This window comes from Rhinichthys klamathensis, unplaced genomic scaffold (assembly GCF_029890125.1).
Source record: "Rhinichthys klamathensis goyatoka isolate OS25496 unplaced genomic scaffold, OSU_Roscu_1.1 h1tg000181l_1, whole genome shotgun sequence".
In the NCBI taxonomy this organism is placed as follows: Eukaryota; Metazoa; Chordata; class Actinopteri; order Cypriniformes; family Leuciscidae; genus Rhinichthys; species Rhinichthys klamathensis.
The window spans coordinates 5,954,187-5,981,120 of record NW_026606709.1 but is presented as its reverse complement, the minus strand read 5'-3'; the positions used below and the strand labels follow the sequence as shown (position 1 = coordinate 5,981,120).

Genomic DNA, 26,934 nt, shown 5'->3' with positions numbered 1-26,934 from the left:
CATTTTCACACATATCTGTCAGACTGTGATATCGGTTATGTAATCTAACGTCTATCAGCCGCCACTTATCTGGTGTCATTTGGCTCTATTTTCAGTGGTGTTATGTACAGAAGTTGTATCATGCCTTGGTTTATTGGTGTTTCATCTCATTGTGTGTGAGGGTGTGTGTGTGTGTGAGTCTGTACGGGACATCAGCTTGCATCCACGTGTTTGTGTGCCTTGTAATGAGAGCTTGATTACTGAATCTGTGTGTCTGGAGCAGATGCTGCCTTTCGTCCTCCTGTGAATATCCTCACATCAAACGGTATCGGCCCAGAGGAACTTTCACTCGCATTACAAACACGTAATCAACCGTCGGAGCTGCACAACAATGTTTTTTAAATCACCGGCTGACAGAGAACACAGTCTAGACTCTAGCACAGCACAGGGTGATATAACGTAGAACAGAGCGACATAACGTGGCACATCTCTGTGGAATGTGTTGTACAGGCAGATGGGGTTGTCTTAAAACGATCACGTTCTGGTGTCTGCACAAGAGACCAGCAGTTTCATATCAAAGCACGCTGTGTACAGAGGATTTTTAATAAGCCCAGACGGCTCAGTGACATCTGCGTTACATTCACTGGTTATTTTTCTCCGTTCTCTAATGGAGTTGTAAATTCACAGCTCAGATTCTCATTTAATTGACAGGTTATCAGTCTTTGAATGCTTGTTTATGGTGTTTGTATAAGAAATGATGCTAATATATAAAGGATTTTAAACTGCAAACAGTGATTTAGAGATTGTGGGCCCTATATTAACGATCTAAGCTTATGGTCTAAAGCGCAGGACGCAAGTGCACAATCCACTTTTGCTAGTTTAACAACGGGAAAAATGCTCGGCTCATGGTCTAAAAGGGTTGTCCCTATTCTCTTAATGAGTAATGGCTGTGTTTTGGGCGTAACGTGCAATAAACCAACCAGAGTCTCATCTCCCATTCCCTTTAAAAGCCAATTGCACTCGCGCCATGGCAGATTGCTATTTACATGGCGGAATTTGCAAGCAGTAAGACTGAACGCGTCTCCTGGGAGGAAACGGATCAGCTCGCACTTGAGCAGACCATCTATGGGACAAGCCGGATTCCACCATATCTTTATGTACACAATAATAACATTTTACACTGTAATCCTTTTATTTGTAATATTTGGCTAGTTTGTGTGCTGCTGCGCATCCTTGTGTGTGTAATGAGCAGACTGTACGTGCATTGTGGACCCGCCTATAGACACATATTATAATGCACCCCTTAAATAACAAATAAAATACTGCTCCATTGAGTTTAGATCAGGTTTCAGTTGGTCAATGGCGCAGTCTATTTCAGTTGCCTCAAAATAGCAACGCAGCAACAATGCGCCTGAACAGACCTCGTTTTCCGACCAGCGCGCCCATGGGCGCACAAATGGGCACAAATGCATTTGCTATTTAAAAAACGTGGCGCGAAAATGATATCTGCGTCAGGCTGAAACTAGCAAAAAACACTTGCGTCGCGCCTGCCGTTGCATTGCAAGTGTATGAGAGGGCCCTGTGTGTGTGGTACTTGTAAACCCTACATTATGAGGACCAAATATCACTACAAAGATTCAGTAATACCAGTAATTTTTTACCTTGAAGGGACAATTTTTTGGTCCCCATGAGGAAAACGGCTTATAAATCATACTAAGATTTATAAAAAAAAATTGCTGGAAGTTTTCTGTGATTGGTAGGTTTAGTGGTAGATTTAGGGGTAATGGATAATATACAGTTTGTAGAGTATAAAAATCATTATGTCTATGGAATGTCTTCATAAAACATGAAAACCCAACGTGAGTGTGTGTTTGTGTGTTCCTATCCCAACTTAAAGGGGTCCTATTATGCTTTTTCACTTTCTAAACATTTCTGAAAGTTAATTACAAACAGTGGCTTTCAAGCTCCATAAATAGCAATAACAAACACCTTAATGGTACAGCCCGTTCTCATCCTTTGGCGTCATACCTGTGACGCTTTGTACATTTCGTTGAAATCTTACGCAAATGCCATGGCATCCTTTAGCATCAATATGAGACCCAGAACCCAAGGCGTCATACAGGTGACGCTCGTCTAAATCCAACGCACATGGCATCGTTTAGCGTGAATACGCAGATCCCAAGGCGTCATAACCGTACCCTACCCCAGACCTAAACCTACCCATAACAGTGCGTGTTATATTGACGCTAAAGGATGCCATGTGCGTAAGATTTCGACGAAACGTCATATGGCGTCACCTATATGACGCCAAAGGATGAGAATGCGTTGAATGGTACCATAACAGTAGTCATACAATTAATGTGTTGTATATGGAATATATACAACATATATACATGGAATATACAACACATTAATTGTATGACTACTGTTATGGTACCATTCAACGCATTCTCATTGTTGAATGGTACCATAACAGTACCATTCAACAATGGTACAACATTCTCTCTCTTGTTATCCATTAACGAAAATTAATGGATAACAAGAACTGTCAATCTCCAAAAATAACAATAAGTCACACTATTTTAGGAGATTGACAGTTCTTGTTATCCATTAATTTTCGTTGTATTGAAGTTCTGCTTATTATCTAATTTTGGGTTCAAAGAAAAACAAAAGTCATATAGGTTTGGAATGATGTGAGGGTGAGTAAATAATTCACAAAAAATGTATGAACTTAATTTGAAATGCAGATAGGCGAAATAGTATACACTACTGTTCAAAAGATTGGGAGTAGTAAGATTTTTTTTAAAGAAATTAAAACTTTTTATTCAGCAAGGATGCATTAAATTAATTAAAAGTGGCAGTAAAGAAATTTATATTGTTACAAAAGATTTCGGGTTTCAAGTAAATGCTGTTCTTTTGAACGTTCTATTCATTAAAGAGAAATGGATCACAGTTTCCACAAAGTATTAAGCAGCACAGCTGTTTTTAGCATTGGTAATAATCAGAAATGTTTCTTGAGCTCCAATTCAGAATATAAGAATGACACTGAAGACTGGAGTAATGATGCTGAAAATTCAGCTTTGTATCCCAGGAATGAATTGCATTTAAAAACATATTAAAATAGAAAATAGTTATTACGGTATTTTACAGTTTTACTGTATTTTTGATCATATACATGCAAGTAAATTAACAAAGACCAATTAACAAGTTGGTAAAGGCATAATAATATCAATGGTTTTAATTGTCTGTATGTCAGAATTCCTGTAAAACTCTCTTCAGAGAGGTTAACTTATGGTTGATTGTCATCTCTGCACATGATATCGGGATGGGAGAAAATATATTGTAATTTATTTCACTGGAAAAACCACAGACTTCACTTTTAATGCTTGGAATTAAATTATTTAAATGATCCCTCAGTAGTGATCATTAAAAGAGCTGTGTTATGCTGTATTAGGGTCACTTTGTCATGATTTGCTTCGGCTGTTATAGTGAGTGAGTGTAGTGTGTGTGTGGGTGGGTGGTCATGAGTGTGGTGTTTTGCAATCATGAGATAAATGAATACACACTCACGTCACAGAGTTATAACCTTCGGTGGTGGCTCATCTTTATTGTCCCCACCAGTGTGCACTGGCCTTTGTGAAAAGGCCACTGGAAAGAGGGAATCTATCCCTAGAGCTCAGTTAGGCCACAGACAGCCCCATAAATCCTCTACTCTAATACTCCCAGATTCTCCTCTATTGGCCAATGCACCAAATTGGATGCTTTGCATTCTCTGGCTGCTTCACTTGAGACACATGCTGTCTGGAGTCTGAACCACAGACACCCTTTTTTTCTGTGATTCTTATTCGTTTGACATCTCCGCTCCTTCTCTGTTCTTGTCTTGATGCATGGTTAGATGCATTCATAGATACCCAGGAGGCAATTGCCAAAAGCCATCAAGAGTGTGGTTCTATAAAATGTGGCTAGCATAGCTCACATAATTTCATTGTAATCTAGGAGAAATATTTGAGATAATAAAGAGATCTATTTGCAATTTTTCTTTCTTATATTGCTGAACCACTTTTGTTCAATTTATCTGCTTGGCAGATTTTCCTTAATGAGTATTTTTGTCTTGTTTTCTGGTAAAAAAATGTACTGAACATACTTCAAGAATGAAAAAAAAAAACTATTTAATAAAGCAATACAGCATAAAATATTAAGATTTGTTGTAAATTAAATTAGGTTCATGCTTTCAATAAGAAAAAAAAGCAATTATACAGTTTTGCTTCTCAAATAAATATACCTATTTTAAGAAATGTATTTATTTATTTATTGTTAATTTATTTTAGAGATGTCGGTTTTTTAGACAAAAGTATGATTCAGAAAAATATTTCTCATCATGTTGTCCAACAAATGAATATATTTTCCATTCCTTTTCCAAAACAAAACGTCTCAGGTTACGACTGTAACCATAGTTCCCTGAGATAGGGAACGAGACGATGCGTCATCGACGCTTTGGGAACGCACCCAGCGTGAATGCGCCTGAGCATCAATGTCAACTAGTCCAATGGAAAGAATGAGCGTCACGGGCGGGTGACGTCATGACCAGGAAGGGATAAGAGCACATCCGGTGAAACGCGGCATTAGCTTCAAAAAGTCGAAGCAAGCCGATCACAGGGATGCAGGAAGTATGGCAGGGTGACGCATCGTCTCGTTCCCTATCTCAGGGAACTATGGTTACAGTCGTAACCTGAGACGTTCCCTTTCGAGGGAACTCGCGATGCGTCATCGACGCTTTGGGAACGAGAATACCCAAAACGCCAGAATTCCAAGTACCTGAGTGTCAGTCTGTTGAAACTAAGCACTAAGCACCTGAGAACCTGGGGCAGCATCCAGGTCTAAGCTGTAAAACCTAACGAATGTGAGCGGTGAGGACCAGCCTGCCGCATCACAAACGTCTTGAAGAGAAACTCCAAATAGTAAGGCTTTAGAGGCCGCCATACCCCTCGTTGAGTGAGCTCTGACCGCCAAAGGACACGGCTGGTCAGTGTACTCGTATGCAAGTGAAATAGCCTCAACTATCCACTTACTAACCGTCTGTTTAGAAGCAGGAAGACCCTTCTTAGGTGATCCAAAGCAAACAAATAACTGGTCGGATTTCCTCATTGAAGATGTCCGATGAATATAAGTATCCAGTGCTCGCACTGGACACAAGAGGTTCAGCCTTTCCTGGTCCGCAGATGTAAAAGGAGGAGGACAGAAAGCCTGCAGCACAATAGGCCTCGGAATCAAGGTCGGCACCTTAGGGACGTATCCCTGATTCGGATATAAGAATGCCTTGACCATCCCCGGTGCAAACTCAAAGCAAGTGGGGGAAACCGAAAGGGCCTGAAGGTCTCCAACACTCTTAAGGGATGAAATAGCTAGCAGAAAGATAGTCTTAAGGGTAAGAAATTTCTCTGAAACCGAATCTAAGGGCTCGAATGGAGCCCTAGACAGGCCTTCTAGTACTATTGCCAAATCCCAAGCTGGCACCCTAGTGCGAGTTGCAGGCCTCAGCCTCAATGTGCCACGAAGGAAACGTGTAATCAGGGGGTCTTGACCCAACGATGTACCCCCCACCAGGGCGTGGTAAGCCGCAATGGCCGCCACGTAGACCTTAAGCGTGGAAGGACATAGACCTGACGTAAAGCGCTCCTGCAAGAACTCGAGTACTGTGTTCACAGAACAGTTAACCGGATCCCACTGATGTCGGTGACACCATACAGAAAAAACTTTCCATTTCAGCGCATATAGTTTCCTAGTAGCTGGAGCTCTGGAGCTTAGAATGGTCTCAACAACCTCAGTTGAGAGACCACTCTCTATGAGTTGGGCCCCCTCAGAGGCCAAACCCACAGGTTCCAAATCTCTGGTCGGGGGTGAAATATTGTGCCCCCGGCCTGAGACAGAAGGTCTCTCCTGATCGGGACCTCCAAGGGAGGGCCGTCGAGGAGAAGAATTAGGTCCGCAAACCAAAATCGGCTCGGCCAGGGTGGTGCTACTAGCAATAGGCTTATTCCATCCTGGCGGATTCACTCCAGAACTCCTGGGAGCAGAGCAACAGGGGAAATGCGTACAGACGTAGCCTCGGATACGTCTGCACCATAGCATCCAGCCCCGAGGGGGCTGGTTGAGTGAGGGATAACCAGAGTGGACAGTGCGTCGTATGCTGAGACGAGAACAGATCCACTTTGGCTGGCCGTAAAACTCCCATATTTGCTCCACCGCCTCAGTACTATCAGGGCCTCAGCCCCTGCCTCGACAGGGTGTCTGCTCCAATATTCTGGCCCCCTGGAATATACACTGCCCTCAGACAATGTAATTTCCTGAGGGACCAAAATAAGAGGCCACCAACGTGTTGTCTGTGGGACAAGAACCAGATTTTCCTCCATATAACCAAGGCGCGGGGATACTGCCGCGTGATCTTGATCGTACGGAGTGGGTTTCCCCTCAGGGAGAACCCTCTGGTCCTGAGCCACCACTGTACCAGAGCAACACATGATGGCCTCTCAGGTCTGGGAGGAGATGTCTCAACACATTGAAGACGACCACCATCTCTAGGCAATTCACGTGCCAAGAGAGATGATGACTCCTCCACAGACCCTGAACCGAGCGGCCTTCCATTACCGCTCCCCAGCCGGTGAGGGAAGCATCCGTCGAGATAGCAACTCGATGGCAAAGAGCTCCCAACACCGGACCCTGGGTTAAGAACCAGTGTTTCCTCCATATAACCAAGGCGCGGAGACACCGCCGCGTGATCTTGATTATACGAAGTGGGTTTCCCCTCGGGGAGAACCCTCTGGTCCTGAGCCACCACTGCAAAGGTCTCATGTACAGCAGGCCAAAAGGAATCCCGTTGGACGCCGCTGCCAAAAGACCCAACAGTCTCTCGAACTGTTTTACAGTGCGTGACTGGCCTAGCCTCAGCTCTTTTGTGGCTGTCAGGATAGCAGCTACACGAACGGGCGACAGAGTGGCCAGCATCGTCACTGAATCCCATACCACACCAAGGAAAGTGGTTCTCTGTACTGGAGAAAGCACACTCTTCTTGGCATTGAGCATCAATCCCAACATCTGCATATAAGCGAGAACGACACCTCGGTGCCGAACCGCCAACTGCTCTGATTCCGCAGAATCAGCCAGTCATCTATGCAATTCAGAATGCGTATGCACTGCAGCCTGGCGGGGCCAGAGCTGCATCTACGCGCTTCGCAATGTCAGGTGAGTACACCTGCTCTATAGCTTTTTTTGCTAACAGGGCCTTTACCTCTTGCTCCATTACCAGAGCCTGCTCGGAATGCACTAACGTGAGCAACACCCCGTTGTAGCCTGGAGGACGAGAACCAAATCTGCCTCTTACTACTAACTGCAGGACCCATAGAGATATATTTGGCAGTAGCTAATGCGCTGCCAGAAAATCTACCAAGGGAACCAGCCCCTCGAGGCTGGCCTCTGGTGTAATAAAGACAGCCAGCTCGGGGACCTGAAGCATACTGGCAGGAACCACCCGAACTGACTGTTTTCGAACCCCCCTCAGAGGGCGCGAGTCCGACGCAACGTCGAGTTGACGCTGCGCCAGAAGCTCGCTTGGAGACCGCTGCGCCCCGAGCACCAAGGGTGGCGGGTTGGCAGAACGGTCCCCTGAGGGCACCGAGATGGAATGGGCACCGTATAATGAGGTGTACACCATTCCACCCCGATTGGGGCTGCCCTCACCGGTCTGACGCCGGTGGCACCGGACCTTTTCCTTCGAGCTGAAGCTTTCTCAGCATGAAGAACGGTCCTCGGATCCGGCTTCTGCTTTGAAGGCTTTGGCTGCTGTGTTGTGTATGAGAAACTAGACGGCTGGAGCTGCTCACGCCCAGCAGCCCCAGGGGGTTGGACATAGCGAGGGAGAGATTATATTGTATCTTTCTCCATGATTCCCATCAAATTGAGCCAGAGGTGTCTCTCAGTGACCACAAGGGCTGCCATCCCTGAGAGATAAATCTGTGGCCCGACGAAGTTCTCAAACCCCATCGGGCCAAACTCCCTCACTTCTGTCCATATACCACAGCAGGTCAGCCTGATATGCTTGTAGCACTGCTATAGTGTGCAAGCAGGCTCCTGCTAGACCCACTGCCATAAATGCTTTTCCCACTAGATTAAAAATAGTTTTCTTTAATGGTTTAGTGAGAGAAGCCGACGCCTTCAGGGTCGATACTGAACCGGGAGACAGATAGCTCGCAAGCGTCTGTTCTAACCGGGGTATTGCCCCATAGCCACACTCTCTTAACCCCCTAATATCTGAATATACATGAATGTGGGGGCTAAAAAACAAGAAGAGTAAGGCTTTTTCCATGATCTAGACAGCTCGCTGTGCAGATCGGGAAAAATGGAAGGCCCCGTGATGGAGGTGAACAAATAGAGGGAAGGAAACTCGTTTTATTTTTTAGAACGAGTGCCCCCTTATTTCTGCTGGCCATTAAATATTTAATTTATCTACAGCCCTACTAAACACCTCCACCAGCTTATTTTTATATATATATATTTTATATATAATATATAAACTAATATATATATATATATATATATATAGGCTTATATATTTCTCATGCGCTGGGGAAAGAGATGGCAAATCCACTTCCCCCATGATTGTGTACACTTTCAATGCCCAGCACATCTACCTCCTCGGAGGTAGAGCACTGAAGCATTGATTTCTCTCCCCGGGCGGAAGAGACCGCAGCGCGGGCTTCCGAGACCGGAGAGAGAGCACTGGATCCCTCGTGGAAAGGGAGAAGATAAGATCCGCGGACCCGTCTCCAACCCCGTAAAGAGATCCTATTCGCGATCCACAGGAATGCATTCTCCGCGCTGCCTCGGCAGACGCGGGTCCTGTCACCCTGAGAATCGCGAGCCCGGCCACTTTCCTCGAAAAGTGACAGGCGGGAGTGGAGCATGCGAAGCGAAAGCTTCTCACAATGTTGCATTCAGCCCCCTCGGAGGCTGATACCGCATGCTCCACTCCCAAACAAACTACACAAAGCTCGTGTGTGTCCCCACCCGTTAAATAACGCGGGCAGGGAGAAGCACAGAGTTTGTAAAGTTGTTTCGCCATAACTCTTCCCAATAATATCGAACAGACAACAATAAATAGACAGAGACAGAGTAACACAGATCGCTTGCTGAGACACAGAAGCTGATGCCGAGTTTCACCGGATGTGCTCTTATCCCTTCCTGGTCATGACGTCACCCGCCCGTGACGCTCATTCTTTCCATTGGACTAGTTGACATTGATGCTCAGACGCATTCACGCTGGGGGCGTTCCCAAAGCGTCGATGACGCATCGCGAGTTCCCTCGAAAGGGAACAGGTCTATTTTCTTCTCCTTTCAATGACAGTTGAATACTGCCAAAGATTAAACCAACATCTGACAGTATTTATGTATTAATACATTTTTTGTGAAAGTTTTACATGGCTTAATATCTGTGCTTGTAAATTGGTGTGTGGTGTCACAGGATGCAGGGTGTTGTAAATGGCTCATTGATTTTCAGGCGAGTTGGACTCGAGGGACGTATCTGTCTCTTTGCTCTAGCCTATCGGCTTCTTCATTAGCGAGGGGCTGTCGATAACGCCATGTGTGTGAAGGTAGCCAGAGGCCCGCTGATGAGGGCAGGGCAAGAGCGATGTATGCTCGGCACACTCTGTTTGCTACCGAATCGCTGCTGTCTGAGCTGCTCCACATCCATATGCATCAAACTCTTTTCGCCGAATATCTCAGAACAGATAAGATTACGCTGCATGGCATTGAGAGTGTGGGAAACGAACTGTGGACTGTACAGCTCCTGACAAGCTTTTGATAAAATGAAAAGCGTGGCTTGTTTGTCCTGGGATCAGTGTCTTTGCTAATTTTCAGTATTGACCGTGACATGCAGGCATATTAGAACTGGTGTTTTTACCTATAATGTACAATTTAACATTGCCTTAACATTAAAGACAAAATTTAGGAGTATTTAAAACACATTGAATGCCCATAATGTGGCTTTTCCCCATGCAGTGAAACTAAATAAACAGTGGGAAGTAAAGGCAGGGCTTGATTATATCCATTAGGATTTGATTGGATCGGACACTTTTAAGTTAAAAGTGTATTATAAATTAAAATTAACCTTGATTAGTAAATGGTTTGTATTGTTCCTATAGTTCATGATTATGTATTAACAAATTGAACCTTATTGCACCTTCATTGAACCTTAAAGTGTCACCAATTATTTTTCTCAAACATGTGGTCTTATGTTATTAAACATAATGTTAAATTTAATTTACACTTATACCAGAAGTAATTTATTAAGGTAAATAATAGGTTAAATGTTTACCCTAAATGTGCATTGTAGTAAGATAGTACCTAGTAGCCATGGACTTTAAAGAATTTACACATTTGAAGATGATAAAGGTGGTTCGGTCAAATTGCACTGAGCTTTCTGACCCAAATTGCACTTCTGCCGTGTCCATGTTACCATTGGCCAAGGGGTTTTCTCCAATCAGGCACCACACTAAACCATCTACCTAATGTTGGCTGCCGTGTTTAACGATTATGCCCCTTAAATAATGGAACCAGATGTAATGTCTTGGAGGTAATTGGATCGTTCCTCTCACCTCCTCTGGGGGAAAAGAAAAGCAGTGTTTAGATCCAGTCATGAATGCAACATTGTTGTCAGCCTGAATATCCCTGGGGAGAATCGGTATTATTAAAGACACCGTACTGACTTCCATCACCGTAATCACCCGCCGTCTCTGGATTGCCAGGTTATTTGAATATCCCATTTGCAATTTTCAAAGAATCTCTTGTTGACAATAGTGGATAATCCTATTGTAACACATCTTCTCGTTCTGCTTTTGCCCAATTCTGTGTTAATCCGGCACGCACACAGAATCCACTCAACACGAGACTCCAAAAGCTGTTTTATTAGATTCAAATGTCAAAATAATGTATATCTATGTATATCTATCTATCCATCTATCCATCTATCCATCTATCCATCTATCATCTATCTATCTATCTATACAATGGTTCAACCTTAATTTTATGAAGCGACGAGAATACTTTTTGTGTGCCAAAAAAACAAAATAACGACTTTATTCAACAATTTCTTCTCTTCCGTATCAGTCTCCGACGAGCGTTCACGAGAGCACCATGACGCATGGTGTATATGACCTTCTTCCTCTGCACACGCATGCGTCGTGGTGCTCTCGTGAACGCGCGTCGGAGACTGATACGGAAGAGAAGAAATGGTTGAATAGTCGTTTTTTTTCACGTAGGACCTTTCAACTTGATTACGTAATGTGTGGCGCATCACAGCTAGTGCAAGATGAGTATTTGTGGTTAAAAAGTATATAAATGTTTTTGTTTTTTTTAAGAAAATGACCAATCATTTCACTAGATAAGACCCTTATTCCTCGGCTGGGATTGTGTAGAGCCCTTTGAAGCTGCATTGAAACTGCAATTTGTACCTTCAACCCGTTGGTTGCCGTTGAAGTCCACTATATGGAGAAAAATCCTCGAATGTTTTCCTCAAAAACCTTAATTTCTTTTCGACTGAAGAAAACATGAATATCTTGGATGACGTGAAACTTAAAAAAAAAAAAATATATATATATATATATATTTTTTTTTTTGTTTATTTGGTAGTTTTTTCTAGTTAGTTTGACTTCAGCCAAAGCTTGTTTTATTATTGCAAAAAATTAAACTTGATTGTCATTATCTAAACATCTGGCTAGACATGGCAGCTTTCCATATTAGTGTGGGGGTTTGACGCCACAGTCCATCAGCACAGGGCAGAGGACATCTTCATCTGTGAATAGACGTGCACATCAGATCTTGAATCATTTATGAAGCTCACCACTGCCCAAGAGAGCAGCACCAAACAGGATTTATGACGGACTGCCGTAACTCAATGACAACGCTCAGCCAAAGTCTCCCATTAGAAAGCAATATACCTCCGGCCTTGCTTAGTTTATAGCCTTGTGTCACTTTGCAGCCTGTCCGGGTCTTTGTCCGCGAATAATGGACCAACTGTGCTTTAAGGTCACGAAGTGCATTCAGGTGACGGGAAGGTGAATTTTAGATTGTTTCCTGAGCAACTTATCGAAATGAGCTAAGGATAAAACATGGTGTTTGTTGCTGGTTTTCGGGATTCGTGGAGAATAAATGAGGCTGCCAGTTGCGTGTTGAGTGTTTGTGCAGCAGGTAGCTTTGCTTTCTGGAAGCAAATGAGAGGCTTAATGTGAATTGCAAAAAAGATGAATGCGCTCGTGTGAGCTCAGGCCTCTGAGTGTCATTTGTTCTTTTGTCACGCGTTTTCATGGCTAGAATAACCCAGGATTGATGGGCGTGATATTATAGCAGCGGTAAGATCCCCCCCTCTCTCTCAGCACTCATTCAGAGATGTATTTGTTTCACCTTTATGCAGGGGCGTAGCCATCATTTCAAAAGTGAGGGGGACAGAATGTCAAGTTTTTTTCTTCAGACTTTCGTTGACAGGTTTTTGCTTAATTGGTTTAATATGCAATTTATTTTTAAAGCAATAAAACAGAAAGAAAGAAATGCAGATGTTCAGTACTTTATATTGCCCATGCAGGGTTTTTGGTTGAAAACGAGGCGGAGGTGGTAAAATCCCGACCATGTATTTAAATAAAATAATAAAATGTTTATTTTTCGTAGATCACCATATAGCCTACTGTGTTGCCCACATTATTTTTGTAGGTGGATCTCGGTACTTCTAGGGGGGTCCGGGGGCATGCCCCCCCGGAAGAAAATTTTGTAATTTTTAAAGATAAATTCATTAATCTGGTGCACTTTGAGTCCCCCGAATACACTGTTAAAAATAAATAATCCACCCGTCAACCGCCCAAACATATGATATTCTCTGATTTATATTTGATCATCGCATTACAATTATTAAAATTATCAGTGTTAAACATGATAATGGTTAAATATCACACTGAAGTAGACTGATATAAAAATAACATTTAGGTTACTTAGAATAAAAGTTCTTCTTTTGGCAAAATTAAATTTCCTTAAAAGCCTAAACAATGTCTGTCTTACTAAACTTTCCAATTGAAATCCTTCAAACTTCAAGCTTTTAAAACTACTTAAAACTTTCTAGTTAGGCTTTTTCAAGAGAACTTAAAGTTTGTCTCTAACTTTTTTATCTAAATGTAAAGTGTTACCGAATTATGGTAAAGATCATGTACTAAATGTTACAACGCTGCCTGATTCAAGCAGATCGTGGCTGTTATTGCATGAAAATACAAATTCAGCATTAACAATCACCATGTTTATTCTAATTTGAAGGGCTTTGATAACATATCTGTGAAAATAAAAGACATTACGAATAAAAAAAAATTGAAAATAGTGCACGTTTTTGCGGGTAGTGAATATTTTCAATTTACAACAAAACTTCTTAATTCAACAAGAGAAATAGGCAGAGTTATTCATCATTGTGCAACACAATTCGGATACCACATGACAACTTACTTACAGTGCTTGACTTTTTCGTGAAAAACGAGTGAAGAGTTTTTGCCGTTTTGAACTGATACTGATGGATTCGGCGCGGGTGCGAGCATGGGCGTGTCGTAGGCTAATGCAAGAGTGAATGATTACCATGGAAACGTGAAAGTCACGTATGTAGATAGACTATCCTTGACTCTTTGGATTTTAAATCTCGATGTAGGCTACACACACCCGCGAAAACCTCAGCTTGTTGTATACACACTTGCCCTATGAAAAAGTGCGGGGGACGAATTTACATTTTATAAAAAGTGGGGGGGACACGTCCCCCCCGTCCCCCGCGTAATCTACGCCCATGCCTTTATGCAATGCTGTGGTTTACAGGCCTGTCAAAATCCCTTTATTCCGAATTAACAGGACCAGAGTTAGTTGTCTCTAGTTTAGCATTGGAAAAGATCAACCTTAATCGCAAGATGGAAACAAGGCATTTTTTAATTTGTTTATTCCCTGTTGTTTTTGTGTTTTCACAGCAACACTGTATAATACCTCATAATTATTTTTCTATTCTTTTCACACTTATGTTTAACTGTCCTTTTACATAAAACGTTACATTTTATGCCCTGCAAGCACTTGTCTTCTTCTTGAAATGCATGTCTAGTTTTCAGATGTGACTTTAAATGCTGTATAAAAGACACAGGACACAAAATATCCCAAAAAAGAGGCATTTTAAATAATTTTTTCAGAAAAAGTCTGTGAACAAAATGTGCTGCCATGCCCTGGTGTATTGAGTTGTGGTTGCTAAGGTTCTCTGAGTGATTGTTAGGGTGTTGCTAGGGTGTTCGGGGTGGTTGTTAAGTGGTTACTCACTGGCTCAAGTTAAAAGAGCCTATCCTCAAGTCTGTGAAATCCTCGTCTCTGGATATGGCTCAGATCCCTCCTTCAGTGTAAGTCAGAGGGATTTTTCACCTCTTTAATCATCTTCCATTTGGAAACCATAGCCAGCCTATAATAACACACCTCTACTTAAAAATATATCATTTATATCTGCAACACAAATAGTGCAGGTTTTATTCAAATCCCTTAGTGTGCACACCTGCTCCCACATAAGATTCACAGATTTTTACCCCTTTAGGACATTATATGTATGCAGTGTTTGATATAAGATCCAGGGAGGGTTTTCACCTGTCTATAATTAAATGTTTTTTTTCTTTCTCTCCACTTTTCCTCTCTCTCTTTGGTCTGGTGAGATTAAAGTGGAGTAAAGGTATTGATGGACTTCCTGTGAGGTTATTGACTTACTCCACTGTGGTTACTGTAATCAGCTTGATCAATTGGAAGAGAGTGAACTAACGGGGATGAACAAGCAAACATGGCTGTAGTTTATTTCTGGGGCTGTCGGTCCTAAACACACCTCAACACACAAAGGTTGTGATTTTCCAAACGCATTAGTTCTTGTAACACTTTGCCTCTGCGCCACTGGAGCTGTTGTCATGAGCAATTCAGTTCGCCTGTTCAGTCGAATCCGGCTAGTACCCTAAAGTGATTCCATTTAGCTGAACAATTTGTTATGGGTACTCAATTCAGTGCTTGATTAGAAATCCTACAAAATTGATGAAGGTCAATGGTGTTTGTCATCTGGAGTGTTTCAACCTTTAATGTCTTTAATTAAATGCTACAGATGATAGTATATATCTATTATTTTGAGAATCAAGACGCAGTGAGACATTTGTGAAGAAAGTTTAGGATGAGAAAAACTTTTATTTTAAACTAAATGAATCCTTTTATTCAGCAAGGACGCTTTAAATTGATCAGAAGTGAAGAAAAGACATTTATAGACTTTACAATGAGGATTCATTTAACATTAGTTAACTACTTTTAACATGAACTTAGAATGAACTACTTCTACAGAATTTATGGTTACAATTTATTTTAAGGTGTCCGTGTTACAGTGTAATTATGCATTTAAGTACTGTGTAATAATAATTAACTACATACTTACTATAGGATTAGGAGGATTGGGGGTTGGTTTAGGGTTAGTTGCATGTAATTATGCAAAATATATAGTTATTACTACAGTAACTACATGTAACGTGTAACAAGGATAAATTAAAACGTGTAAATGCGGTAAATTAAAGTTTTACCGCATTTATTAATTTTAGTTACTGTTAATCTCAAAACATTTACTTCTACATCTTTAAGATCAAAAGTTATATCTGTTAACATGAACTATGAACTAACATGAAAATTTGAATTTAACTAACTGTCACGCTTCAGGTCCAAGATGAAGACACATGTGACACTGAAGACTGTGGCTGCTGAGAATCACAGGAATAAATTACATTTATTCCTGACATTACAGACAATTACACATCTTTAATTGTAATAATATTTCACAGTATTATTGTTTTAACTGTTTTTCCCCCCTCGATCAAATAAAAACAGCCTTGTTGAACCTAAGAGACTTCTTTTCTTTTCGTTTATTGATGTCAATTGTAAGCTATTTTTGTGTGTTCGCCTCAGTAATGTATCTCCCATCGGTTTTTTACTCATTACATTGCCTAGTTGTCATCCGAGGATGATGAATTCTTGCTGTGTGGCTGCAGAAATTAGAGTTCATATCAGTTCAACTCTCAACCTTTCCCTACCTTTACTATTTGCCAGGGAACATCCGAATGAATGGAACTCTCACCTTCCGTCTTTCATTATCTTTATTGTGAATAATTGATTTATTCTCTATAACGAGCAGTAGAAATGCTTAAGCCTTAGTTTCCATTATGAACCCCATGCACCTTTACTTCTTAAGGACCTCTATAATGACCACATGCCACTAATGAGTCTCTCCTGCAAACCGTTGTTATGGCAGCAGCAAGCCGTCGATCCCGTGGACATATATTGACTTGTTGCCACGCTAATGGTGTATTACCGTAATTCCTCAAATAAAGGCCGGGGCCTTTATTTACCTGAACTGCAGATGGTAGCCGGCTTTTATTTGAAGCAGGCTTTTATTAGAGGCAGGCCTTTATTTCTAATTCGCGATCCCCGCCCGCCCGCCAGCCAAGTTTCCATGGTGACGCGTCATGCTTGGCACGTGTTCACCACAGCCAAAATAGCGCTGTATGACAGATGTAGCGCTTTTATTTCTAAATATTAACAAACTTGCTTACCATGTCATCAACTATCTTCTATTCTGACTCTCAAATCCGTGTAAGTGAGTTTGTTTTGTCGTTTAAAACCCTTTATAAATGATCTTGATCTGTAACGTGAGATGGGCACCGCAGTTCGGAGATTCCTGTTGGATTTGTTACGTTACAGCGCGTGAATTCTTCAGTTTCTCCCGAAATACATGAAAGTAAGTGGCCGGTGAACTGGGAGAAGAATAGAGTAAACTTTATAGTTACTTACACACTGTGTATCTGATATGAATAAAACACGTCGCCAAATATATTTGAATGGATTGTTATTGCTGCTTCCATAGACACCATTGTGTATTTTACAAACTATAAATTTATTGTTTTGCTATAAATCATATCTATTTAAATGTCTGAAACCTAAAATAAACATGTGGTTAAAAACACTGAATAGTTGTGATATATGACAAGCGCTGAGCGCGTCCGTCTTTGAGTGTACACTATTTTTTCCCCGGCCTTAATTTGAGACCGGCCTTTATTTGTCCGCGTTGACCACGCCCCCGGCCACTATCAGAGGCCCGGCGTTTATTTGAATACCGGCCTTTATTTGTCCGCGTTGACCACGCCCCCGGCCACTATCAGAGGCCCGGCGTTTATTTGAATACCGGCCTTTATTTGTCCGCGTTGACCACGCCCCCGGCCACTATCAGAGGCCCGGCGTTTATTTGAATACCGGTCTTTATTTGAGGAATTACGGTATAATTGTAGTTAGTTTGTACGAGTATGAGTGACTTGCTGTTTTGCATTTCTCTGGTTTTACTGTCATAGGAGTAAGGTTAGTCTGAACTGAACGCAGTCTTACATATCCTGCATAACAAGCGCTGGGCGCATGTGTAAATGTGTACGTGCCAGAGTGTGAAACAGTGTATTTTTAGTTTCTCCCAGACTGTGCAGAGGAGGTGCAGAGACTGCTGGATCTCAGCCCAGACTTCCAGCTCTAATAATGTGTGTGAGTGCCCGTCTACAGCATCCATAGTGTCTGGATAGAAAGGTTGACGTGCATTTTTTTTTCCCTCGAAGATGGGTGTCATTGTTGTAAAAGTTTTTGACAAAACTGTGCGAGGTGTTGCAGATTGGAGTGAGTTGCATCTGTAATGCGTTTGTTAGCTCCATGGCCTACCTTACGGGCCCACATTTGCCCGTCTTATGAAATTACAGAACTTTTTGGGGTTCAAAAGTGGGGCAATGCACAATTATACAAAGTTGAAGGGTTGGATTTCACAGCAGTAATGGCTTTATTGAGAGAGTATCTGTTGATCGCAGGTATCTGTGTTGGTTGGCAGGTTTTGAGGTTTCTAATGAGATCTGATAGACTGGTTTATTTAAGGCAAAGGCAGTGCTGGCTAGATCACTATCTCACATTACTAAACATCAGCCTTTGCTACACTCCAAACCAAGAGACCTTTAAAGCGAATAAAGCTCACATAATTCCATCCTCTTGTCATATCTTTTTTTTTTTTTTTGCTCTTTTGAAATAAGAGTTTGATGTATTATGTAGTCAGGCTCTTTAAAATTCACAATCCAAGGCTTCCTTTGTCTAACCAGCCCATTTATTGAAATTTAGTTCCAGAAACATCTGATTTATAGACTGAAATGTGTTTAAATGTTGACACTTATTCAGTATTCAGAAACACAGCTTTCTTTGAAAGACAGGGTGAGCTCATTGCCAGATGCTAACCAATAATAATGGTGCATTTACATATTGAAGTGTTAAAGGTAAAAAAAATATATTTATTTAATTTAATTAATTCATTTGTGTATTTCTATTTACTTATATGTTTTCTTAGAGAGTCACTATTTGACTGGAATGTGGACAGAGCGATAAGGGGAATGGTTTTGGGACATGACCCATGAGCATAACAACCTCTTTTTATGACATGAGCAATTCACATCACTCTGCAACATTGCTCTGACATGGTCTTTACTTCTAAGGGTGAATATGGGCATTGGCAGTTTACGTTTTTGCTTTTAATTCACCATGAAATCAAATTGGACAATTCTTTTTTTTATGGAAGGGTAAATATTGGAAGGGTTATTATAAATGATTTATCCATGCACATCATTGTTTTTTAAAAATTCAAGTGCCCTTAATCTTTGATCAAAATAACTTTCCCTCTTTCTTGCTACTGTATGGCATTCCTTCTCTGATGACGTGTTCACTGATGTGAGGGCGGGACAATAACCTCACTCCTCCAGCAACCTGTCAATCACCTGAGATCACAGCAATAGCAAACAACAATGATCCATTGATCCGATCCATTGATCCAATCAATTCAAATCAAGCTACATTTTTTTTTTCCTCAAGAAGCCGTTTCACTTTAATATACATCGCAATAGTGAAGAAAGTATGATCGCAACTTCTGTTTCATGCCAACTTGAACTCCGCATCTGTGTCAAAATCTATGTTGGGGAAGCTACTTTAAAATCGTAAAAGCTGCTCGTTATTTAAAATAGCTAAAATACAGTAAATCTAGCTACTAAAAGTAATTAACTTGTGTATGTTTACTTTAAATACAACTGATAAAGTGAGACAATGTGCTAATCACTTTAACCCTTTGATGCACAACATGGGTCTAAATAGACCCGACTGAGTTTTCATTTTCTATATCTTTGCAAGAAATTAATTTCATCATTCACTATTCCAGGTATTCCTCAATTAACTTGTTTTAGATCATTACAAATCCTTATTTAAATGTTTCCTTTCTTACTTTTCGAATAAAAATAATTTTTGTGTGACTACCCTTCTAATGCGCAACATGGGTCTAAAAAGACCCGTATTCTTGTTTCTTTGCTGAATATTTGAAAGAAATGTATTTTATCATTTATTAATCCAGGTATTGATTAAATATCTTGTTTTTGACTTCCACAAATCATTATTTTTATTTTTTATTTCTTTCTTTATAAACAAACACGGTTTTTGTATTTCTACATTAATTTTACACACATGGGTCAAAAATGACCCATATAGGAACCTTTGATATTTATAAATAGTATAAATATATTTACTGCAGAAAACTATTCACCTGACATTCACATTTCACACTTCAACATGGCTGCTTTTGTATATTTCATGCATGTAAGTTTTATTTAATACATTTTTTGTCACAGAAAATATTTGATATTTTGTGAAAGACATCTAGATATAGCCTACTATTTGATTGTTTAGGCTGAGGTTGACCTTGAAATCCATTACTACTGCAAAAGAGAAACATGTCCAATACTATTAGCTAGCTCTCGGTCGACATATTCTTTTTTTATCTAATGTTAGCTAGGTCAACAAAATAAAAGTTGCAATAGAAAGTTATATTTACAAGTATATACAGGTCCTTCTCAAAAAATTAGCATATTGTGATAAAGTTCATTATTTTCCATAATGTAATGATCAAAATTAAACTTTCATATATTTTAGATTCATTGCACACCAACTGAAATATTTCAGGTCTTTTATTGTTTTAATACTGATAAATTTGGCATCCAGCTCATGAAAACCCAAAATTCCTGTCTAAAAAAATTAGCATATTTCATCCGACCAATAAAAGAAGTGTTTTTAATAAAAAAAAAAAAAAGTAAACCTTCAAATAATTATGTTCAGTTATGCACTCAATAGTCAGTACTTGGTCGGGAATCCTTTTGCAGAAATGACTGCTTCAATGCGGCGTGGCATGGAGGCAATCAGCCTGTGGCACTGCTGAGGTGTTATGGAGGCCCAGGATGCTTCGATAGCGGCCTTAAGCTCATCCAGAGTGTTGGGTCTTGCGTCTCTCAACTTGCTCTTCACAATATCCCACAGATTCTCTATGGGGTTCAGGTCAGGAGAGTTGGCAGGCCAATTGAGCACAGTAATACCATGGTCAGTAAACCATTTACCAGTGGTTTTGGCACTGTGAGCAGGTGCCAGGTCGTGCTGAAAAATGAAATCTTCATCTCCATAAAGCTTTTCAGCAGATGGAAGCATGAAGTGCTCCAAAATCTCCTGATAGCTAGCTGCATTGACCCTGCTCTTGATAAAACACAGTGCACCAACACCAGCAGCTGACATGGCACCCCAGACCATTACTGACTGTGGATACTTGACACTGGACTTCTGGCATTTTGGCATTTCCTTCTCCCCAGTCTTCCTCCAGACTCTGGCACCTTGATTTCCGAATGACATGCAATGAGCAACAGTCCAGTGCTGCTTCTCTGTAGCCCAGGTCAGGCGCTTCTGCCGCTGTTTCTGGTTCAAAAGTGGCTTGACCTGGGGAATGCGGCACCTGTAGCCCCATTTCCTGCACACGCCTGTGCACGGTGGCTCTGGATGTTTCTACTCCAGACTCAGTCCACTGCTTCCGCAGGTCCCCCAAGGTCTGGAATCGGTCCTTCTCCAAAATCTTCCTCAGGGTCCGGTCACCTCTTCTCATTGTGCAGCGTTTTTTGCCACACTTTTCCTTCCCACAGACTTCCCACTGAGGTGCCTTGATACAGCACTCTGGGAACAGCCTATTTGTTCAGAAATTTCTTTCTGTCTTACCCTCTTGCTTGAGGGTGTCAATGATGGCCTTCTGGACAGCAGTCAGGTTGGCAGTCTTACCCATGATTGCGGTTTTGAGTAATGAAACAGGCTGGGAGTTTTTAAAAGCCTCAGGAATCTTTTGCAGGTGTTTAGAGTTAATTAGTTGATTCAGATGATTAGGTTAATAGCTCGTTTAGAGACCCTTTTCATGATATGCTAATTTTTTGAGACAGGAATTTTGGGTTTTCATGAGCTGTATGCCAAAATCATCAGAATTAAAACAATAAAAGACCTGAAATATTTCAGTTGGTGTGCAATGAATCTAAAATGTATGAAAGTTGAATTTTTATCATTACATTATGGAAAATAATGAACTTTATTACAATATGCTAATTTTTTGAGAAGGACCTGTATTGTCGCTGTTAGGCAGAAAACTTGTACCTCCATATTAATTTTTATTTGTGGTCATAAATCAATGCTATCGGTCACATAAGCCGTCGTGTGGTGGCGTTCTGGTGCACTATGGCTGCTGTCGCATCATCTGGGTGGATGCTGCACATTGGTGTTGGGGAGATCCCCCTACAGTTGCACTACACTACAGTTCAATTTCAGTGTTATCGGTTATATGTGTGTTATGTGTGACAAAGTGGCCAATAAACATATTTCAAGTGTTACAGTAAATGTGTTGATCTAAACAACTGTGACATTGGTTATTTTAACAAAAAGTTTTCTTTATTTTTTTGTTTTATCACACTTGCATAGATGGGTCATTTTAGACCCATGTGTGTAAACTTGATGTATTTACGCAAAACCTAGGAAATATTCAAATATGAATTTGTGATAATTGAAAACAAGATATTTTGAATATTCATAAATCATGAAATTTATAGATCATGAAATATTAAATGCTCAAATAAAGTGATTTCAAAAGGTGAAACAAAAAAATGCCAAGCCATGCATGAAATAACATAGGAAATGAATACGGGTCTTTTTAGACCCATGTTGTGCATTAGAGGGGGTATCCATAGCTTGCGCATCAAAGGGTTAACTAACTGAATATTGAATGAATCAGTGACTCGGTGATTGATTTACATTTTTATTTTTTTTATTTACAAAATTTATTCAATCTATTCAACACTACATACTATGTTCCAGGAAGGTGTTTTGATTATTACCATACACTTTTAAAAATAAAAAAAAGGTTAAAATGGAAAAAGGTTTTTTAAATTATTAACATGTTCTTCACACTAAGAAAATGGTTCTACCTGGGCTGCAATGTGATATTAAATGCTTTTGTAAGCAATTTAGTCAAACTGTTTTTGTTGCTACTGCCATGTTACTGAAAAATGTAGCCAAGTTAACATTTAGCTGCTTCAAAAATTAAATATATTCTGCACAGCATTGGGATGTTTTTTTTCTCTTAAGTTACACATTGGAGATTTAGATTAACCAAAGTCGTATGTAATTGAAAATAGTGCCAGAATTCATTCTGTTCTGTCCGAGTTGAAAAATCCCAACATAGATTCTAAAATATTGTGTGTCAAAGAGTGAGGACTCATGAATCCCTGTCTTTGTTCTCGAAATGTCATACCATGTTACAGTACCGTTTCCTTCAGGGAAGAGTCTCAGACTTTGTGTGTGCGGGGGTTGCACTGCCAGAGCTCCGGGTGACAGAACAAAGAATGTTCTATTCTATTCTATTCTCTTCTGTTCTATTCTTTTCTGCCCTTTTCTAAAACAGAACCCACCATCCTGTTAGACCTTTTGCCCACATGTTTGTTTGGTGTCACCTTTTGGCTGCCAGAACCAAGGCTGCCAGAACAAAATTCTTTAGTTTAGAGATAATATATTGAGTGTTGGTACTGTATAATGCACCCACCTGTTCTATAGTAGTTTCTACATTATATGACCACACTAACGGTCTCCATTTGCAGTATATTTGTTGTTCAGTCTAATTGTTTTGATGATCAAGGTCTGTGTATGACTGTGTGTGAAGTTACATATTAAATCCTGTAGAATGTTATTCATTAAACTTTTTTTTAAGTGTAATGAAATAAAAAATGAACTATACAGTACATACCCAGTAAGCCAGATAATACTGCTTGACAGTAATTCATGTTTTATGTTTAATTTACGATCTCATTATCAAGAGTTGCTTTGATCATGATCACATACACTTTAAATCAGTGCTTAACTAATTAAAATGATTTATTTTTTGTTGTTCTTTTTATAGACTTTGGCAACTGCAGCAGAGAAATTCCAAATGGAGCATCAATGGAAAGATGAATTTGAAGTAAGTTCTTCTACAACACATGTGTTCTGAACACTTACAAGGTGCTACAGCACATACAATTACCGTACATTCTATTTCACCCCCCCCCCCCCCCCCCCCCCCCCGGATTCACAGACAAGGCTTAAAGGGTTAGTTCACCCAAAAATGAAAATTCTGTCAGTAATTACTCACCCTCATGTTGTTCCAACCCCGTAAGACTTTCGTTCATCTTCGGAACACAAATTAAGATATTTTTGATTAAATCTGAGAGCTGGATCACTCCTCCATAGGGTTCTTAAGGGATCGAAGCTGGCCGGCCCAAAAGTTATGAAAGACATCGTTAAAATAGTCCGAGTGACTACAGTGGCTCAATCTTAAGTTTATCAAGCGACGAGAATACTTTTTGTGCGCAAAAAACAAACAAAAATAACGACTTTATTCAACTAATCATTTCCTTCTCTGTGGGCCGTGATATTTCACGTGATATTGCGCAAAGCTTCTGTGTTGCACGTCACACGCAGGCTCACTATTGGCCGACGCTGGTCATGTGTGTGATGTGTGACGTACAACCTAGAAGCTTTGCGTAGTTTCACTACGTGAACTATCACGGCCCACAGAGAAGGAAATGATTAGTTGGATAAAGTTGTTATTTTTGTTTGTTTTTTTGCGCACAAAAAGTATTCTCGTCGCTTGATAAACTTAAGGTTGAGCCACTGTAGTCACTCGGACTATTTTAACGATGTCTTTTATAACTTTTGGGCCGGCCAGCTTCGATCCCTTAAGAACCCTATGGAGGAGTGATCCAGCTCTCAGATTTAATCAAAAATATCTTAATTTGTGTTCCGAAGATGAACGAAAGTCTTACAGGGTTGGAACAACATGAGGGTGAGTAATTAATGACAGAATTTTCATTTTTGGGGGAACTAACCCTTTAAGTCTTGTCCCAAACTAAAATGCATGTTTGAGCTGTTTTAAGTTGTCAGTAGCCGCGTTTCCATTACCCTTCAAATTGCGCAAATTGAAATTGCGAATTGAAATTACGCTCAATGGAAACACGTCAATTTCGCAAAAACTCCCATTTATCGCAAAAAAGTTTTTACGCTCGCATGAGGAGGTTTTTCAGGCAATTCGAAAAAGGAATATTTCGCAAAACTGCAATGGAAACAGTTTTTGCGCATTTACAGTCACCTGACTTAGAAGACGCGGTGTGTTTGGGGTCCGTCCGTGGTATACGCAAATAATAATGGGCTAATAATTATCATCATTATTATAACATTTATTAGGCTACATATTTAGAAGATGCTTTTATCCAAAAAAAGGAACAAAGCAATTCGTCAAATGTCATTCATAATGGTTAGACAAAATAAAATAGTAATAAATAATAAAATAAAACAATCATGCGCGCTTTCATGATCTCCGTGAAAAAAGCTAAAGCTTGAAATGTCCACTTTAAAACGAACAAATTCGAATCGAAAGCTAATACCTTCTGATTATGTAATCCGTATGAATGGTGCATTTCTCTCTAAAGGTGCATTCGCGCGGCGCGCCTCAGCGGAGATGGAGATGTTTTTAGCCGACACTAATTTAGAAAACAATAGTTTATTAATAAAATTAAAATGCCTCGTTATTCTTTCAGACACATTTATTATCATTAGCCTATAACTCACCTAAATCACCTTTCTGTAGGCTGTGGTTCCAGAGACATAGGCCTAAATATGGCTCTTCTCATTCAGCACTGCGGGAAAAATATAATTTTCAGGTTCTAATTTGGCCTTAGAAAACCATTAAAATCTAAAAAAAAATTGTATTAAGTTGGGAATATTTTAAATGTTTAGTAAAGGGGCAAAAAGTCATAAACAAACATCTGAAATTTAGTCGATTTTTTTTTTTTCGCAGCATTTGTGTACAGTTTAAATTTTAAAAAAAAAATTGGTGTTCAACTTTGCATTTAAAAAACAACAACCACCGTTCATTTTTCGTTTTGCAATACGGGTTAAATAAGGAAAAACGAATGGACACAAATGTACACTGACCGTTTGGACAGAGTTCTTTATTAAATTCATAAAAGAAACAATAGGCTACAGGAATACTGGATTCTAAACCTCAAAGAAATGCCACAATCAGACCTCGGAGCAGAAATGAGGGAGAAACACCCAGAAACTCCTTATGCCGTTCGCAGTATACGGGTCTTTCCCTGCCATTAATGCTTGGATAACACACCACGTCTCCTTCTATTAATAATAATGTCTAGTGTGGTGGTGCGGTGGCTGTGATATAGGGATATAGGCTATAAACCTACCCGTTGATGTTTAAATGACTTATCGCGAGAGGGGAAAAAGTCGCATAACATCAGTTAATGGAAACGCCGTCATTTCGCAATAGTTTTTTATCGACATTTAGAAAAAATCGCAAAAGTTTTGCGCAAATCTGTAATGGAAACGCGCCTAGTGTCATTGTTTTGTCTCAAGATGCACACCAGTATAGCTTTTTTTGAAGGCACGTTTATAACGTTCCCAACCTTTTTAGCCTTAAGTTACCTCACAACCCCATCAATAAGGCTCAAGTACCACTTCATCAACACCCAACCAAAGAATCAATGTTGTGGGTAAAAAAGACTAGACAAAATACAAATGTATAAAATCTTTATATTTTAAATCCAACATTTGATGGAAAAACAAACACTTTTATTTTCAAATAAAAAAAGACACTATAACCAGTAGAAGGCGACAGAGTAGCACTTATTGGCTCATATTAGCCATTTCCACTCCTTAAAGCTCCAGTCCGTAACTTTTTTAAGTTAAAAATAATCCAAAATAATTATATTAAAAAAAAACTTATTCTGCCAGTGGTCAAAACTATCTGCTTGCCATAGCTAGATTCAAAACGGTTAGCTTGTAATAATGATTTTAATTCCAGTGGTACTGGTGGGTTTCCGCGGGAGATTCGAGCATGTCTTTGCGTCATGACGTCACACCCGGACACATAAAGAAGGAGTTTCGGCTAGCCGGCTATACTGCGCGTGACGAGATGTTTAGATGTATAGGCTTTTCTCGCAGCACTTTACATAATTAAACTTATGGCATCCAGAAAGATCCAAACAACAATCATCAGTGTCAACTGGAGATTCAGCAGTTATAAAACCCAAAAGACTTCGTACTTCGGATTTAAGGTGGCTAGAGAAAGAGAAAGAAACCGTCTCATGCGAACACAAGGATTTAAACATCGGCGGGGCTTTTGAAAAGTGCGTGAACTCCGTGTTTTGAAGGGGTTCAAAACGGAAGAAGAGACGGCTTTTTTCTGCTGAACAAGTAAGACATTTCAATAGTTCAATCGCGTAACAGTAACGTTACGTTTTCTTAATTCACACAGTTATGGAGTTTCCTTTGTTGTGCCTTTCTCGTTTTGCTATTATGGAGAATATGAATTCTGAACTACACAGGTAACCATAAAACACATTAAATTTAACATTAGTCACGCAATGCTGATGTGATGTTGTTAAC

General features: G+C 40.2%; 1 protein-coding gene across 3 annotated transcripts in view; it reads left to right on the top strand.

Annotated features, from left to right (window-relative positions):
• The window catches only part of LOC130094860 (voltage-dependent calcium channel subunit alpha-2/delta-1), a 146,224-nt gene that overhangs the window by 34,926 nt on the left and 84,364 nt on the right, over positions 1-26,934 (top strand). For all 3 annotated transcript variants that reach the window (XM_056261391.1, XM_056261390.1, XM_056261392.1), the window contains exon 4: positions 23,396-23,455. In XM_056261391.1, the coding sequence (XP_056117366.1) occupies positions 23,396-23,455 (60 nt within the window). The remainder of the gene's footprint in view (positions 1-23,395; positions 23,456-26,934) is intronic.